The following is a 14,602-nucleotide window of genomic DNA, read 5'->3' on the forward strand; positions in this document are numbered from 1 at the left end:
AGAATGATAAAAACGTAATGTCCCTATTTAAGGATAGGCTGGTGGGCTGGACCAGTCCAAAATGTAAATATCATCATTGTTAAGGCCTAATGTGAAAATTATGAGATATAAATGGGCCTGCAGCACAGTAGCAGAAATCTGCTATACTGTACCTATTCAACAAGGATAATGCCATGTATTCTTTAGCTTTATAAAGACTGCACTTTTGAAAAGCCTGACATTTGGACTGCCTGTGTGTTATATTTGGGAAACGCAGAGAAAAATGTCCTTAAAGGCAGTGTCATGACATCGTTAAAACTCTGTCTCTCTCTTTCCCGCACCATGGAATGCTGTCACCTCATGTAAGTTATTTTTGCTGGAGCTGATGTTTCATTGGAAAACAGAAAGTTCAGCATAGCTTCACAAACACAGGCAGGCAGAGAGGCCTGGAGGCGCTGACTGTTTTCCAACTCAACCGAGGCTGCAGGTTAAAAAAATATTAACGCTTTTGTCAACTGACCACAAATTTGGTACAAGGCTTAACTGTGTGGAACACACAGCTTTTTGTTCGCATTTTACTCAAGCATTTTGTATTCCACAAATGTGACAGAACACTGATGCAATGCAAGGACAGAGTTATACATGAAAGGGCATATAAAATTAACAGCTGATGTCACTTGGGAAAATATGACTAGTTTTGCCAGTGAGAGCTTCATACTGTAGGTGGGTCCACAAGTTCATCAAAGTCTACTGAAAAATAAACAAAAATGAATAAATGTAGGAATGTCACCCAAACTAATGATATATTTATTTTATTCGTACAATATATTCTTGCATCTTAGATCATTATTACCTCAAGAAAATGACCACTGTAGAGCTTGTCAATTTGAAGAGGCACTGTAGCAAATATAAATCAAAATGTTTCAGGCAAAATTCATATTTTCAAAGCAGGTATTTAAACCAAAACAATTTTATACTATTGTAGAATGTCTTTGCTTTGCTCATGTTTATGACAACTACCCCTAACACTTTGACATATGTTGTAAAGTAATGGAGAGAGTAGTCATCAGTGAAAATATATAAATATGTTTTATTAACGTCAATTTTTCAAAAAAATATACATTTTCAAAAGGCACTTGTACATCTCAACAGGCCCTATATTCATAACTCATAACTCTTTAGTACGTGCGCTTACATACAATATACAAAAACTTATGAAACACCATGAAGAACCTGCAATTAAATATACAACACAATAAATAAACTTACAGGGAGGGGAGCATAAACCAATTATTGATACATCCATGCAAGTTCGCTTTTGCATTCATGTTCAGTTAGTTAAGCAGAAACAACCAACTTTATGGCATGCTATACAATAGATGTTCCCTTTAGAAGCTTATCTGATTCTGCTTTTGCACCAAACTGTGTGGTTTAACTGCAAGCAATGTCCCCAAACGACAGCACAAACACTGTCACTTTCAGGTATTGCTACTCAACGAACATCAGATGCTGTCCAACCTGAGCTTTTCAAATGATCACATAACAAAATAGCCTCCTTTCCCTTTGGCATTGTCTTTACAAAACACTTTGAGAAATGTCACTTGAAGTGTCAGACGTGTGTTGGGCTCTCTATGTAAGAGTCTGTTTTGGACATGTGGAGCACCACGGGTGGGGCCTTATAGTGGCAGTGGGAGCTGCTGCAGCTGACGCTGCCACAGGGCTTCCTGCTAGTCCGCACCGCCAACTTCCTGTTGCACAGACCCTGCCAGGTCTGCAGGGTCTTGGAGCTCCACACCCACACGCCGCTGGTGATGCCCACCACCAGAGACATAAAGATCTTCAGCATGAACACCGCCACGGTGGGCACCGACTCCTCCAGGGAGCAGTCCTCGTTCCTGCGTCCAGGGAATGAAACACACTTGCTCTCCAGAACCCGGAACTTCCAGTAGTCCATGTTGAGCCTCTCATAGAAGTAGCATATGATGACGCAGGTGGCGGGCACCGTGTACAGGATGGAGAACACACCGATCTTCACCATCAGCTTCTCCAGCTTCTCCGTGTTAGTGCCGCCTGTCTTCATTATCTTGCGGATGTGGAAGAGCGCTACGAAGCCTGTGAGGATGAAGGAGGTGCCAATGACCAGGTAGCAGGACAGAGGGATGAGCACGAAGCCAGTCAGGGCGTTGACATCCATGCTGCCCACGTAGCACAGCCCCGTCAGCTCGTCCCCGGCCACCTTCCTCATGGTGAGGATGACTATGGTCTTCATGGCTGGGATGCCCCAGGCGGCCATGTGGAAGTAGCTGCTGTGGGCCTCGATGGCCTCGTGGCCCCACTTCTTACCAGCAGCCAGGAACCAGGTGAGGGTGAGGATGACCCACCAGATGGATGAGGCCATACCGAAGTAGTAGAGGATGAGGAATACGATGGTGCAGCCCGTGGACTCCAGCCCCTCCTGGATGATGTAGAGCTCGCCATTCTCCCGGTCACAGGCGATGTTCTCGGCCCCGGCCACCGAGCGGATGACGAAGGCCACCGAGTAGACATTGTAGCACATGGAGAGGAAGATGATGGGCCGCTCCGGGTACTGGAAGCGCTGCGGGTCCAGCAGGAAGGTGAGGACGGTGAAGGCAGTGGAGACAAAGCAGAGTGTGGACCACACCGCCATCCAGATGAAGGCAAAGTCCTTGTCCTGCTTTGACCAGAACACGTCCACTGCAGAGGAGCAGCGTGGGGCGCACGACTGGCTCTTCTCCACGTACTGGAACTTCTCCGGGTTCTCGCAGGAGCCCAGGCTAGTGCCAGAGCGCCCGCTGGTACCTGAGCTGGGCTGCCTGGGTCTGGGGGGCACCGGGAGCATGCCCTCCCCCTTCTTGGTCTCCTGCTTTGTGTCATTCTCAGGCGCCTCCATGCACAGGGAGTTGGGGTCGTTTTTAGTGGGCAGCTTGGAGCAGTCCAGTGAGTCAGGCCAGCCGAAGCTGAACTTCTCCATGATGGGAGAGCACTTTTGCCTGGCCTGCTCACACATTGGTCGGCAGGCAGGAATGGTGGTGGACACTTTGTCAGTGCACATGGGGACGTAGAGGGAGCAGAGGAAAAAGCGCAGGTGCATGTCACAGCCATATTCCACGAGAGGGGCAAACTCATTCAGTTTGATGCTGGCCTCTGCTTGGCTTGCATATTTCATGAAGTTGGGCATTCTTGTCAAATTGTAGCCAATGCCCTGGCACATGGGGATGGTGATGGGTTCGCATTTTGCAGGTCTGCCTCTCTCTAGATCATAGACTCCGATCTCCAAGCTGGATGCAGCAATAACAAGTTGGCACCACAGTAAAATGGCAATCCTCAAATTAAAAACATCCATGGTGATATCAGTATCACGAAACACTTAACGTATTAAAAAAAGTAAAGAAAAGTTAAATATTTCATCCCATGAGAAAAATGTATTGGAGGAAAAAAACTGTGGCTGTAACGATTCCAGATTGATGAGTTGGTGCCCAACGTGTAAATTTCCCCACTGTCAAATCTGATGAAAACAATGTAGCATATCCGTGAGTTCCAAGGTGGCGAGAGAACTTTAATACTAATTAAAGTTATCTCCTATGGTCAAACTCCGCAAAACGTTTTTCCTGTGATCAGTATGCGAATTACAAAGGGGAATAAAAATGTGCTTGTTGTTACAGTTCCAAATCCAGTCGATTTGTTTAAAGCACGATACGCTTCACATGTTTACCAAATTGAAGACAACATGTTGTGAAAGTTAGAATGGAAAACAACGAGTCTATAATATACCACTGGTAGCACGCATATTAAAATCTCAAACCAGGCAGTTGAGTTGAACCGTTATTTGCCGTAATTATCCTCGGTAATGTCCTTATTTTCCGAATAGATTTTTAGTTGACAGGCAATTCAGAATCCCATGTTAGTAGGCTCCTGTTTGTAACCACACAGCACGGAGGGATACTGGGTCGTTTAAAAATAGTAAAGTTGTCCAGCTCTGTCTGTCTTGCTCTCCCTCAATCGCTTGAGTGCATTATCTTTTTCTGTGCTCTCTCTGCCTCTTCAATAACAGGGCGGGAATTAAGTGACGAGCTTGTGTCGCTCCGCCTAAAAAAACTAATTCTCAAATGACTTTTTCTTACTGGCTTTACGCAAAAATACGAGGTGGGAATTCGAATAATGGGCCAAATTCATATATTGGTTACCTAGCGCGGTTGATGTAATGAAAGTGCGTATATTACTCCCTGTTAAAAACATTTTTTATCGACATTCCACGCGGTGGCCTTAAGTGAAAATAGCTTAGGTTTTGTGCAACCTGATGGTAAACATGAAGTATTTGTATCATGTTTTGTGCTGCTACCATGTTGTGCTGTTGCTATGTTGTGTTGCCACCATTTTGTTGTCATGTTGTGTTGCTACCATGCTTTGTTGTCATGTGTTGCTGCCATGCTATGTGGTTGTCTTAAGTCTCTCTTTATGTAGGGTTGTGGTGTCTCTCTTATCGTGATGTGTGTTTTGTCCTATATATTTTTTGCTTTTTGTTTAAATGTAATCCAGCCCCTGTCCTCATCAAAATAGATTTTAATTAGCATAGAGCCTGAAAAACTAATTTCCTAGGATACTGGGCCATTCCCTATTAACAAGGGGCAGATGATTGCAATCTAAATGTAATTGAGGTGTAAGCTCAATGAAGTTTGGACTTTAATGATGGCTCTTTTTATTCAGTCCATGTCAGATAGCTGTGTCTCTCTTACTGAGCAGTGACTGTATGACATGGGGTTAACTGGAACAGTTAGAGTTGAAGGCCTATTGTTCCCATCTAGTGGTCACTTTCCACACAGCACCCATCCATGGTGCATTGCACACATAGAAAAAAGAGGAGTCATAGGCTTCCACTAGTCATTGATCAATTGCTTTAGTTAACATTTGGAAGCTCAGTATATGAACTGCAGCATAACGCCTGCTTTGTATGAATTTGTAAATACTTTGTGCTTGTACTCAATTGCCATCTCATCTATCAGTTTCTCAAAAACAATTAAGAAAGTGATAGTTGCTTATGGTGGTCGTGCAAAACCATCTGTTTGCAACATCACCGTCTGCCTAGTACTGAGAGACTCTGAAGGGAAACAGAACAACCCATGTTGTTCTCCATATAGGCTCAGTCAGAACCCCCTCATCTCTCTTCCTCCTCCTGAGGCATACAGCCTTGTGTTTTGACAGTTTCCAATTAATGGTGCAGTAACAAAACCTATAGAAGGTCCTTCTATACACAGGGTTATTTGATTGTCTGTTTTGTTTGGACAAAATTACTAGGGCCATGTTTTCCATATGAAAACCTCTCCATCTCTGGGCCTAGGCCTACATGAGGCCAGGGTACCTCTCTATTAGGCTAACCCATATCAATTCCCCTCTTGACCAAACTGCGGGTCGGAGGGGTGACAAGAGCGGCACCTGTTTCCCAGAACCCATCTCTCAGCTCCATTGTCATGCTAAGCAGCCTTGCACAGGAGAGTGCACTCTGAGTGCCAGAGCGAGACTCCCCAAAAAACGTCCCCGTTCCTGAAGGCACTTAGGAAAGCAGGCCCACTTGTCACGTTCCCACAGACTACAGGATCGGTTCACTACTCACTGGCTTATTTTTTTTCTTTCTTCGACGGGTCAATTTCCTGCTCATTTAAATGAAATGGGATTCCTTTTGGCGGCTGTTTTTGTTTTGGCTGAGAGCTGTTTAAGCAGCGCTTTCCACGTACTCCGCAAGTCTTCTTCAGCCTGCCATGAAAGGGGCTATTCTTTGCGCTCGCTGGATGTGGAGAAAATAAAGAAAGGGAAACCGCAGCTACAAGAGCAATCAGTCAATGTTAAAATTGTAGGCATCAGGATGGGGAAGAGCTTTTTCATAAACTTCACCATTAGCTAACTTATTTAAACTAACAGGCTGCTGCACTGACACAAAGGGTGTGTGTGTGCGTGTGTGTTTCATTGGACTAATCTACCATGTTGGTCAAAGGCACAAACTGTGGGGGCACTGACTAATGATTCTTGTAGTTCAAGAGAAGTTTGAGTTATATACGCAGAGAATAAAAAATAAAAACATGTATATTTTTGATGTGGTGCTAGAGCCTGTGTCAGAGACCACATCATTTACTCATCTCTGATTGTGTTAGTATTAGTAGGTTTGCCTTTATGGTTGTGGTCGAGTTAAGAAATATGACATACAAAAAAGCCATACATAAGTGAGGGAACAATTTTGATAATGTCAAAATTACATGTTATATGACATGCTTAAAGCTAGAATCTTTAATTTAAATAATAACAAAGCGGTCGCCCCACCTTAGTTTTGGTAAAAAGTTGAGGGATGGGCCTGGAGAAATGTAGCCACTCTCAAATCCATAGACAGAGCTATGGATGCAAGGACTGACCATCCATTATATCAACATTATAGTTAACCATGTTTTGAGGCTATACAGTGCTTGTTAACATTTACATAGTTGTCATGACTGGCCTGTTAGGGTCAGGTTACTGTGGACCACACCCGCCAGAGGGGGAGAGATCGAGAGGTATGGAAGTGTTTTTTTTTATGACACCTTACGCCCATTGTAAATCTTAAGGCAGCAGACAAAATCCCTTTATCCTCTCACTGTGGAGGAATGGAATGTATGATGGGCCTATGGAGAACCTACCTCAGAACAGTAACATGCAATAAATTAACTTTCAGACAATATGTTTCGTCAGCCAAAATGGTAGTAATGACGATAGATGGCATATGAAAATGAATGTCGTTTTTGTTATGTTATTAAAAGTTAAATGATGACGTTATAACAAAAACATTGTAACTTGAAGAGTTTTCACAATATGCACCCGATGTTTGCATAATGTACGTTGTGTGGAAATGCCTAGATCAAAGAGGATGTTTTTGTAAAGATGAAATGTGATGTTAGTTGTCTAAATTGGATCTGAGTAAAATCCAGACCTTGCCTCGTAACTAGTTACGCCCAGAGAACTTGCCATAAAGGCGGAAACGCCAATTTCTGACCTGAGGGTATAAAACATGCGAGTTAAGAATTAACATTATGACTAGGTGACCACGGACTGCAGTCAAGGTCTGATTATTTGTAACCCCAAAACGCAACACATGGTTGAAGAAGACAAAGGAACCTTTTTACAATCTATGCTACGGATGAGTAGCTGTGTCTAAGATGATGAATTCAAGCAGGACCACCCGGATATTGTCTCCAAGGTATCGTGTGTCTAGTCTGCTTTCATTCCCATGCTGGAACCACCTATATGGCTGATTAGCCGTCCTCAGAAGACCCCTCTTTCAGAACAAGGGCGAGGAAACAGACCACCCTATACAAAGGACACTGGCATTGTGAGGACAATCAGACAGTTAGACCCGGTAACCAAAGAAGTGCCGTCATCAGAGGAGAAGGCGAACCCGGGCCACGAAGAGATACCCCATCGGAGACCTTCGACACGTAATTACATCATTATATTCTGACCCATAAGAGCGGCAGTTCAGGGCAAGGTTAGGGCTAAACTAAACATAGTTTACAGATGTACCCAAGTGTGCTTTTCTCTCTTTTGAAATCCCCATTTTGTGTAACACGTGTCATATTGTGTTGGCCTGCTAGGGACCTGTTTCATTGTACTAAGTTCTAATCAATAGCCCAGACTGTGTCTATGTGTATCTTATATTATCATTTTAGCTTGTTAGTAAATAAATAATAAAATCAATTGGTGTGGTATGGACTTATTTAGTGGGACTCGGGTTTGTGCAGATTCCCAGATTCTGCGACGTTCAGAATGAGACTGTAGAGGAAATTAATTAATTAGCGGCTGTTGTAAAATTGATATTCTGATATTCTTTGAGTTCATTTGGGAAATAGAAACTCAAAAAAGCCAAACTTTCCCATGGTGCCATAGTTTACTGAGTTAATAATTACCTGATTAATTTAACCATGTAATTATAAACAGTTAATCATTCGATGAACAGCAGTCGTCACAATCAATCCAACGTCACTACGTGGTTTACAAACATTGAAGTAAAACAAGCTAAGATTTTGGGTTCTGATGGGTATGACAGTTGAACTAAGCTCATGAGGCATTTATAAGTTATATTCTTCAAGAATCAATGGGTAGCCTACACAGTATACCATTAATTTAAAAGTCAAAACATTGATGTAGCAACTAAGGATTCTAGCTTGAATGGAAATTTTTAAAATCCTACATCTACAATCCATAAATTCACAGTGTCCAAATATATATATATATTTTTTAGGAGTAGCAGTTGGAACCATAACTTTTTTAAGCCTAGAGAAATGTGACATTCTAATTGGTTGACACCCATGGTATCCACTAGGATTTCAAAGGTTAATCTTTTCACCACCCCATTACCCATCTGCCAGCTGTCATACTCTCAAACACTAAAACACAACTGTACTCACAGCAGAGCACAACGCTGCCCTCACAAAAGACCTACTGTCTCGTCGTAATAGGTGGAATTAGTTACAAGACAGGTAATTGGTCAGATTCATGAGGTAGACATGAGAACAATGTACTATTCTATACCAAAGTTTGGTGAAACAAGGTTATAATGTTGTATCAGAGCTTAGCTTTAGGGTGCATACATGAATATGAATGAAGAGAATCGATAATAGCCCAGTCATTTTACTTCTTTCAGTAAAATTAAACTACTTGGTTGGAGATTCAAAGCCAGATTTGCACAATTAGCCCTGACCACATTTTGTCCAAGTTTCAGAAGATGGTTTCATACAGTTTCAAGGAAAAACTATTTAAAAACAAGAACATACAGGAAATATTTGACAATGGTTAATTCATCTGTTCAGAACCTATTTAGGAAGACTGCTCCACCCAGAGACAAAGTTTAAACAAGATAGTTTCCATCTTGGCTCAGTGAAAACTCAATACTAGTATTCTTACTTGAAAAAAACATATTACTTTTACATTGTGTCTCCAGACAGACCTGCCTTTTACAACATTTGTGGTGTCTTTCCCCTGCCACTTATTTTCATTAAGGACGAGCGTGTTTGTGTAGCGTCTCGCTCTAAATGCTTTGCACATAAGTCATCGATTTCCCTAATGAGTGACAGTCCACAAAAGCGTCCAATTCTTTTGCTTGGAAAACACATCTGCCTTCTCAATCAAATTTGGTGTGGTACCACAGTGACCTGTATGGCTTTAGGGGCAGATGAAGTAGAGAGATGGTGAATTTGCCTATTTCAACCACAGGCCAAGACGACACGGTGTTTGCGGTCTTCTGCTGGCTTCTGCCCTGAAATAGAGCAAACCTGGCAGTAGCTGCACGCGTTTGGCTTCCTCAGAACTATGAACAGAATGCAAGATGCCAAGGAAAGCAAATATTTTGGGAAATTTGAACAGAAACTGTCAGGAGTCTGGGCTCTAGATGCAGCAGACTCCATTAAATAGTCCCCTCTTGTTACTAGAGAAATCAGACATTGGAGGGAAAAAAATCTTCAAATGTGAGACTTATACCAGCAGTGTGGAATATAGGCCTACAGCCTCATTCTTCTTCACCTTTGCTACAAACTCAGTTTAGGTAAAGGAGGGGGCAAAACATCTCAGCCCAAGAGGTCTCTACTAAGCAAACAGACACTCACTCACTCTCATGTCCCACTAGGACCTGAGGGATGGAAACATACGTATGTGGCAGCAGCAGTTAAGGCATCCATAGTTTCCTAGACTAAACTGTTCGGGAAACAGTTTGTGCATACTGTATATTATGACTAAATTTTGTGACATTTTTGTTCGTTTTGGTCTCCGCCAAGGTTTTTTTTGCTTGTTCGTGCACAAACGTTTCTCGAGGCATTCTCAAGTCTACGCCCCTTTGTCGGTGATTGGTCAACAGTAGGGATTCTTCAATAAAGTGTTTGTTGTCATTCAATGTGAGACAAATCATTTATGCACATTTTTTCACTTAAGAAATACTTCCCCAAACATCTTAGTTAGATGTAAAATTGCACGACTAAGATCTCCTCTGCAGAAGCGGGAAAAATACCTGGAAGGGGTGCTTCCACCTCACTTGTCACCGCCTCTGGGGCCGCCTCTTTACTCAAACACACACACAGTCCCGTCTCTCATGCCTGAACATACACTAGATATTTATATCACAGCCACGGGAATACATTTAGAGCATGAGCCTGGCTTGTCGACTCCCTAGAGGGGCTAGACATGTGAGCTGTAAGCCCTTGAGCAGTGCACAACAAAATAGTTCCTGAGAACAACCTAAAAGAAAGAAACAGTGTAGATCAGCTGACTGAGCATGCCCGTGCACATTAATATAGATTATAAAAGTACTCCGATAATTATTCTCATTTCTAAAGTATAGTCTTACCCACAATGATCAAAAATAAGCCACTTCCCACCATCAATGTTGAGACTATCAGTAAACCACAGCTATAAACCCTATAGACCAATATTGCTATTCAAATAAAGTCAATTGATTGGACATGATTTGGAAAAGAACACACCTGTCTATATAAAGGTCCCATAGTTGACAGTGCACGTCAGAGCAAAATCCAAGCCATGAGGTCGAAGGAATTTTCCATAGAGCTCAGAGATTTTGTCGAGGCACAGATCTGGGGAAGAGTACAAAAACATTTATGCAGCATTGAAGGTCCCCAAGAACACAGTGGCCTCCATCATCCTTAAATGGAAGAAGTTTGGAACCACCAAGACTCTTCCTAGAGCTTCCCACCCGGCCAAACTGAGCAATCGAGGGAGAAGGGCCTTGGTCTGGGAGGTGACCAAGAACCCAATGGTCACTCTGACAGAGCTCTAGAGTTCCTCTGTGGAGATGGGAGAACCTTCTAGAAGGACAACCATCTATGCAGCACTCCACCAATCAGGCCTTTATGGTAGAGTGGCCAGACGGAAGCCACTCCTCAGTAAAAGGCACATGACAGCCCGCTTTGACTTTTCCAAAAGGCACCTAATGACTCTCAGACCATGAGAATCGAGATTCTCTGGTCTGATGAAACCAAGATTGAAGTCTTTGGCCTGAATGCCAAGTGTCACGTCTGAAGCATGGTGGTGGCAGCATTATGCCGTAGTGATGTTTTTTCAACGGCAAGGACTGGGAGACTAGTCAGGTTCGAGGGAAAGATGAGCAGAGCAAAGTACAGAGAGATCCTTGATAAAAACCTGCTCCAGAGCGCTCAGGACCTCAGAATGGTGCGAAGGTTCACCTCCAACAGGACAACGACCCTAAGCACACAGCTTAGACAATGTAGGAGTGGCTTCGGGACAAGTCTCTAAATGTCCTTGAGTGGGCCAGCCAGAGCCCGGATTTGAACCCGATCGAACATCTCTAGAGAGACCTGAAAATAGCTTTGCAGCGACGCTCCCCATCCAACCTGACAGAGCTTGAGAGGATCTGCAGTGAAGAATGGGAGAAACTCCCCAAATACAGATGTGCCAAGCTTGTAGTGTCATACCCAATAAGGCTTGATGATGTAATCGCTGCGAAAGGTGCTTCAACAAAGTACTGAGTAAAGGTGTGATACTTAAATATACTTGTGATACTTAAATTAGCAAACATTTATAAAAACCTGTTTTTGCTTTGTCATTATGGGGAATTGTGTGGGAATTATGGGGAATTTAATCAATTTTAGAATAAGGCTGTAACGTAACAAAATGTGGAAAAAGTCAAGGGGTCTGAATACTTTCCGAAGGCACTGTACATGTAGGTAAGGGTAAAAGTGTCTAGGCAATCAGGATATATAATAACCAGAGTAGCAGCAGCAGCATGTGTAAAGAGTGTGAAAGTGTGTCAATATGCATGTGTGTGTGTCTGTGTTGCTGTGTCAGTATGGTATGTGTGAGTGTGTGAGTAGAGTCCAGTGAGTGTGCATTCAGCCAGTGCAAGAGAGTCCATGCAACAACAAAAAAAGGGGGTCAATGGAAACAGTCCGGGTAGCCATTTGATTAATTGTTCAGCAGTCTTATGGCTTGGGGGTAGAAGCTGTTCAGGAGCCTTTTGGTCCCAGACTTGGCGCTCTAGTACCACTTGCCCTGCGGTAGCAGAGAGAACAGTCTATTTGTATTTGCATTTATTATGGATCCCCATTAGCTGCTGCCAAAGCAGCAGCTACTCTTCCTGGGGTCCAGCAAAATTAAGGCAGTTTATACAATTTTAAAAACATTACTTGGGTGGCTGGAGTCTGAACATTTTTGGGCCTTCCTCTGACACCGCCTGGTGTAGGTGTCCTGAATGGCAGGGAGCTCGTCCCCAGTGATGTACCGGGCCGTATGCACTACCCTCTGTAGCTCCTTGTGGTTGGCCAAGCAGTTGCCATACCATTTTTTTTTTTTTTTTTTCAATAGCCCATGAGTATGTGTTCTCAGTCAACTTACCTGGTAAAATAAAAAAGGAGATATCTAATCGATGGAATGAGATGGATAGGCTAAAACGACCAAGAGCTAATAGGTAGGCTGTTACTTAATACTCTGAATGGAGTTGTTATCTGTAACTGTAGAATGAGGAAGTGCATGCACTGTAGCCTAACTAGCTTCTCCCGGTTTGATGCAGTCAAGACAGGTACTACCTAATCATATTTGATGATAAATAACCTAGATATTGCCGCTATTAGTCTACTCTAGTGTGAGTCGACTTGGTTGGTTGCTGTCCCTGCTCACAGTATGGCCCCTCCCCCGCCTGCTAGAGCAGCACCTCTCTCCTCAACCTGGTCTCAGAGCATTTTGTATTATTCTTTCCTTAATCCATGACACTGTATTAGTATGATATCTTACATTTTGTATGGTATGTATTAATTTGTGTATCTCCAGCACCCATTTTGTATGATATGTTACAAATTACAATTCATATTATATGTTACTAATTTTCAAAAAGTACAATATGTTACGAATTTGACAAACGTATGATATGTTATGAATTCTAGCTAGGTAGCTAACGTTAGCTAAACTAGGGGTTAGGGTTAAGTTTAGGAGTTAGGTTAAAGGGTTAAGGTTAGGGTTAGGGTTAGCTAAAAGGGTTAATGTTAGGGTTAGGGTTAGCTAAAAGGGTTAAGGTTAGGGTTAGCTAAAAGGGTTCATGTTAGGGTTAGGGTGAGGGTTAGCCAACATGCCAAGTATTTGCAAAGTAGCTAAAAAGTAGTAAGTAGTTGGAAAGTTACTAGTTAGCTAAAATTATAAAGTTGTCCATGATGAGATTCGAACTTGCAACCTTTGGGTGGCTAGATGTTCACATTATACACCCACCAATCACCCTTCTTTCATTTTTGCCTTAAGTAACCATCTGTCTTATGTAACCATACCAAACGTAACATAGCATACTAATTTGAGTGTCCCGGATTTACATGTACTATGTTATGTCTGCTCTCATTCATCTTGCGCTTTATCAGCATGAGTTAATAAAGTAGCTTAAATCAAAATTTATGCATATTGAGTCCGGGTGGGAAAGTCCTAGGTCCATTTCGGAACGGGTCCAACTTTATGGTCCCGTGAAGACCTCTAGTGTGGAGTGCAGTAGAGATTGCGTCATCTGTGGATTTGTTGGGGCACTCGTCCTATTGCTTTATTCAGCTTGCGGCCCAGCAGGGGATAAAGATGGGAGCAGAGGTGAGAACAGGGGTTGTGGAGACAGGGGGGCTTATATTAGCCCCAGCTGAAGGAAAGGAAAGGCCACTGGCACATGAGACTGACTGCTGGAGGACAAGAGACGCCTGACGCGACGGTGGCAGATTAAGATATATCGCCTGCCTCTTCCTCCCATTTACTCTCTCCTTCCCCCTCCCTCTGCTCTGGTTCTCCCCTTTTCTCCCCCTCCCCTCCTAACCCTATCACCTCCCTCCCCGGCTTGGGTTACCAGCAAGGCAGGCATGCCAAACAAGTCCTATTAATACAGTGTGGACGGACAGAGGGACCAGGTGGCATCTCCATGACCGGCAGTGAGTGGCTGGTTTTGACTAGATGGTATACAGCTTACAATTCTGTATGTCAGAATTTACTTTTCAGGTAAGGAAAGGAGAATGGGTAAGGAGAACTCACACAGCAGGATAGGAAAATTAGGTTAAGGTTAGGAAAAGGGTTAGGTACAACAACAACATCAATTTGACATGAACTGTATGCCATCGAGACATGACCGGAGTGGCTGGGCCAGGGCGTGGCAGGCAGCAGTGCCCACTAAGGGGGCAGATGGTAACAGGGGGGCCAGATATGTGTCACAGAGGACATGCACAGCTCAGGTCAGACGGACTGTCACTGGGATGTGACATTTATGAGACAGAGGTGTAAATGGGTATAGGCCTAGACTCTCACGAAGAGGGGAGACATACACAAGTCCACAGCCCAATATCAACTCCATCTCAATGTGTTGTCCAAACGAACAGATTCATTCAAATTAGAAAGCTAAACATCAATCATTTAAAGCTCAGTGCACATTGATTCATTTTCAACTGATAAAATTGTGCATGAGGCAAAATCAAACTCAATCTATCAATTCAAACACTTTCAGATCATGGGATGAATGTTTTATATTATCTACACGGCGCCATTCCCCTGCTCTCAGGGTTTTTTCCTTGGAGCTACAGGTTCCAATACACCGCTCCAGTTCCCAATGTCCTGT

The 14,602-nt window shown here is 43.1% G+C and overlaps 1 protein-coding gene across 1 annotated transcript; it reads right to left on the minus strand.

Moving 5' to 3' along the window:
* Positions 1-775: 775 nt before the first annotated feature.
* Positions 776-4,664, minus strand: LOC129868422 (frizzled-9). Its single transcript, XM_055942386.1, has one exon. The coding sequence runs from the start codon at positions 3,341-3,343 to the stop codon at positions 1,589-1,591; it is 1,755 nt and encodes a 584-aa protein (XP_055798361.1). The 5' UTR covers positions 3,344-4,664; the 3' UTR covers positions 776-1,588.
* Positions 4,665-14,602: the final 9,938 nt, after the last annotated feature.

The sequence above is a fragment of the Salvelinus fontinalis genome, chromosome 13 (genome assembly GCF_029448725.1).
Source record: "Salvelinus fontinalis isolate EN_2023a chromosome 13, ASM2944872v1, whole genome shotgun sequence".
NCBI lineage: Eukaryota > Metazoa > Chordata > Actinopteri > Salmoniformes > Salmonidae > Salvelinus > Salvelinus fontinalis.